The sequence below is a fragment of the Salmo trutta genome, chromosome 23 (genome assembly GCF_901001165.1).
Source record: "Salmo trutta chromosome 23, fSalTru1.1, whole genome shotgun sequence".
Classification (NCBI taxonomy): Eukaryota; Metazoa; Chordata; class Actinopteri; order Salmoniformes; family Salmonidae; genus Salmo; species Salmo trutta.
Window position 1 is genome coordinate 13559686 of NC_042979.1, and position 4510 is coordinate 13564195.

General features: G+C 41.9%; 1 protein-coding gene across 1 annotated transcript; it reads right to left on the bottom strand.

Moving 5' to 3' along the window:
• Positions 1-1232: 1232 nt before the first annotated feature.
• On the bottom strand, positions 1233-3077 carry LOC115159407 (heat shock protein beta-1). Its single transcript, XM_029709076.1, has 3 exons — positions 2303-3077; positions 2070-2133; positions 1233-1823 (listed from the first exon to the last, which is right to left on the bottom strand). The coding sequence occupies exons 1-3, from the start codon at positions 2703-2705 to the stop codon at positions 1664-1666; spliced, it is 627 nt and encodes a 208-aa protein (XP_029564936.1). The 5' UTR covers positions 2706-3077; the 3' UTR covers positions 1233-1663.
• Positions 3078-4510: the final 1433 nt, after the last annotated feature.

Sequence of the window (4510 nt, forward strand, 5' to 3'; positions counted from 1 at the left end):
TTTTAGGCTGGGTTTCTGTACAGCACTTTGAGATTTCAGCTGATGTACGAAGGGCTATATAAATATATTTGATTTGATTTGATTTTGACATTTACATTAGGCCTAATGTATAGAACCACAATTAACAAGTGACTTAACAGTGGGCCAGTGTCTATGATAACTGACATCAAAGGCAGAAAAAGTATCTGTGTCACCTTGCTTTGGGTGAAGTCATCACATTCCCTAAGTGCGAGTACTAAACCATTCATCTGCACTTCAGGTTCTTCTGAATTGCAGTGATATCAGACAACAGAACATTACATGACAGGCCAATGACAGGATGTGACACCTAGTACAAGTACAGGACAGATTACATTTAAATATTTTGGTTTGCAGACCACTGTAGAACTGTTGTGTCAAAATTCTGAGAGTAGATTACTTGCATTGTCTTTAACATTAATTCATTAGAATTTTTTTTATGGTGTCATAATCAACACATTTAACAGCCTCAGCCGAAATCGGAGGTTTTACAGTACCATTCGATGTTTTCAGGCTGGAGGTATCCATCGATGTTTCTCACTGTCTCTACTGACCAAACGCTGTTTATGTGATTTGTCACAGTGTACCAGCTGAGAGGGTTTCAACTCCTGTTAGTGAACGACTGAACGTTGTAGCCTCTGACATGGGTCAACACGCCCACACCAATGAATATAAGATTTTGGAGCACACATCAAGCACAAGTATATCTCTAATGTATTTAAACAGAGTTCTTAGCATAAAACTGTCACACTTGAAGGCTTAAGGCAAATGCAGGGCAACAGTGCCACCATCAGGAACATTTGCCAAGTCCTTTTCGATCAAGTAGGCAAGAGTTTGAGGGAAATGAGAGAAGAGAATGGGGGGGAAGGACCCACACCCTAGCGTTGTACTAACCTTTCTTGCACTAACGCTTGTCTGCTTTATTGAGGAAGTTTGCTTACTTTGACTTATGTGGTCGTTGTACCTAGTGCATTCCGTTAGTGAATGCAATAACAGTAAGTTGCTCTGGATAAGAGTGTCTGATAAATAACTAAAATGGAAATTACTTCACTTTATACTGTATTTACACAGTAGTTATTTTGGTTTGACTCATTTAAAACGTTCTACTACTTCCAGGTCTAGTTTAGAGTAAGTAATGTGTGTTCACAGGCAGCAGTTCTAATACAAAGACAGACACCGCATACATAAAAGTCCCTAGCCCTCCTCAATATGTGTCATTTTGCCATGGATTGTTTATTGCTTTGGTTCAAAGGAGATTCAATTCATAGAAATAGATCACGTTGAAACGTATGCTCTGCAGAACTGTTCCAGCATTATTAGGCATAGTCATGTTGACTCCCAGATAATCTATCAGTTGACAAATGAGAAAGTACACTTCAACAGTCTTGATTTTTCAGTTTATCTTGGTTTTGCTAGTCTTTGCGGGAAATGATTTAACATAATACATAGAAAAACATGCCACACACGTAGTTACAGTGAGAGTAAATAAAGTGATGGTGTTTCAATAGCAATAGAAGCCACTATGTTTGTCATCTTAAATGACCAAGGCTTAATTCAAAAAATTGTTGTCAAAAGCTGTCAACGCCGACATCAGCTTTAAAGCTCTACCCCAAGCTTTACGTCTAATTGTAATGAATCACTGGATTCACTCTTTCCTCTCACACTCGTGCTTGATCTGAATGGGGATGACCATGTCACTGGGGAGGATGGTGGTGGTTGAGCCTGGGAGGGGTGCTTCTACCAAGAGAACCCCTTCACCAGACAGAGATGAGCTGACGTGCTGCAAGTCCACACCAGGGGGCAGCCTTCAATAAACAAACAACAACAATCAGACAGGCAAAGACAGACAGGCAAAGACTTGTTTACTGTGATTCAATAGACTGCTTGTCATCTGTTTTTACAAATGTAATTAAACCATTTAGAATGTCTTCCTATAGCAATCAACAGCAAAGACGTTCAATTCCACACATAATTTTTTGAGTTCTTACTTTCATTACCGTTATGTCTTTGTCATAGCATTGTGAGGGACTTTATTTTCTATTACAACTTACTTGTATTTTCTTGTAAAGCACCTTGAGACTGATCCATGTTCATCCTCCCTTTCTTCATGTTGACCTTAAAATATAATTTGAGACAATAATTGAAGTAATTGAATAAGGAGCATGTGGACGTGAGACCTCTATAACAATTTTTATCAGTTAATTGTCAAACCTTTTTAGTAACAATGAATGTTCAAACTGCCACCATATTCTGGTTTCTCAGATCAGAGAAATAATGTTAGTACCTGTAATCTCCAGGAAGCCCCCCTTGGTTTTGATTGATATCTCCTCTGGTGAGAAGTGATTGACATCCAGTGTGATCCTCCAGCTGTCCTGTCCTGTCCTGATCTCTGACACTCCTCCAGACAGTTGTCTCTGAAGTCTGGCTGAGGTCTGGGGTGCCACTGCGGCAGGGGGAGTAGTGCCGGGGGCGAAGAGGGGATGGCGTGTGTACCCTGGCCAGGATGATGATGCCAGTCTCCTCCTAGCCCAGTCTATCCAGCTCACATCACCTGGATCCAGGAAAGGAGGGAGGCCAAAGTCCTGCTCCATGATCATGCGGCTAGGCTGTGTCCACTCACGGAAAGGATCCCAGTTTACATCTCGGCGGAAAAGAGGACGCGGTAATACCTTGTTGTGGTCAGCCATGACTTCGGAATGGCCTGAGAGTGGTACTAGGAGGGAAAAAACGGTTTCCTCTCTTGGTTTTCCCCTGGCTAGCTAATGTAATTTAATCGTTGTCTAATTACAATGACTAAGTCAGGGTTAATGACTTACTCAACACACAAAAAGGCAGCAATATTTTCTCCCAAACAGTTCAGGAAGGCTGGCTCATAGTGGGAAGGACTGCCCTGGACAATCAGACTTTGTTCAGCTGTGGAGCATCACTCACACCCTTTATATACCCAGCTGATCCATTCGAGAACTTATCAAACAGTAAGTCTTATCCATGGCATGACAATGAGTTGACTGGCATGGTTGGGGCAGTGGTGTTGCTCCTCTGTTGCCCTGGGACCTGGAGAGAATAAATCTTAAGTATGTGTATTTATAGCTCCAAGGCGTAAATGGCAAGTAGTTGGTGGATGACTCTGGGTGCAGCAACGATGGGGTTTATTCAGCGCTTGGCCTCTGCAGTCTTGTCACATACTGGTGCTCTTTGTCTTCTCCATAGTAATCGCACCGTTCAGCTATGTGCAGGGACAGCATGTCCATTCAGCGCAGAAGCTGCTATGCAACTCGTCAGCTACTGTAGGAACGAGGGGGAAACTTTTAGTTCCAGCCCCAAACTCCAAAGCATGACTTTTCTGGTTACCCCACTGTCGGAACCATGGTTTACTGACACCTAATAGGTTCTTTTGCAGTGACTTCAACTTCTACGTACATCTATGGGCATGTAACATTCACTTACATGTTGACACTGTTGCTCCTGCATCTGAGGGGAGTGATGGAGTTCTAATAGATAGACTGACGCAATAGAGAGGTAGTGAGGAATGTTGATATGAAGAGCCTGTAGGCCTTTCCTCTGGTTTGCCCTGCTTTACCCCTGGGTGTGACTCTCTGTCCCCTCACTCACTGTCAGAGGGGAATGAATCTAATAAGCCTGCGCCAGCGTGTTTTAGGAGGGTCATGAAAGGGATTATCTACATAATGTCAACAACTCAGGCTCTCTCCATTCAACATCTCCCTGGGGTGAAGGGGTGAAGTCCCACTTAGTTCTCTCTCTCTCTCTCTCCCATACGTAATTGATAACTCTTATTTGTTAGCTTTAGAGTCCACTAACCAAGTTTCCAGGCCCCAATCCGTCTATCAGGCAAGGATGGAAACTAGAATTGGTGTACCCTCTATTGCAACAACTGGGCCAGTTGCTGTTGGAGAATTGTTTCGTTGCTGCAGTTTCGTAGTGTTTATATATTTGTGTATTGTCTTTCAGATATTAGTAATACAGCATAACAACAATTGTATTCTACAGGTGGGGGATGAGAGGGGGTGGTGGTGTGCATAAATTCTCAAATAAAGGTGCTTTCATGCTGCAATATGCTATTCACACGTTGGCCCTGTCCAAAATCTGGTTTTGCCTACTACTTACTAAAACTACATACTGTGTACTAATCTTACTACATGTTATTTTGAATGTACTGTTCAGTAAAAACGAATGCAGTAAGCAACAGATCAACATACTAGACTCACCCATCCTAAAAATGAATCATCTAATGCTTAATTGCATTGATTCCCGCCATTCGTTCATTATCCGTGGTTGTGAAACACAAGTGAGCCTGGAAAGACGATTCTATTCTTCAAAAGTGTGCAGTAAATTCTACTAAATGAAAAGCCGAAATTAGTATGACGTCCTGGCATTTAAAGCATACATGATTTTCGAAATTTCACATACTATATAACGTTCTATTTTCGCAAACCTAAATTGCCTACTATTTAGAACGCAGGTATGAGTATTT

Coding starts and splice junctions, on each gene's coding strand:
- LOC115159407 (XM_029709076.1), bottom strand. CDS start 2,705: ATGGCTGACCACAACAAGGTATTACCGCGTCCTCTTTTCCGCCGAGAT. Junction 2,134..2,302: donor GGGCTTCCTGGAGATTACAG/GTACTAACATTA, acceptor TTATATTTTAAG/GTCAACATGAAGAAAGGGAG. Junction 1,824..2,069: donor TGCTTTACAAGAAAATACAA/GTAAGTTGTAAT, acceptor TGTTTATTGAAG/GCTGCCCCCTGGTGTGGACT.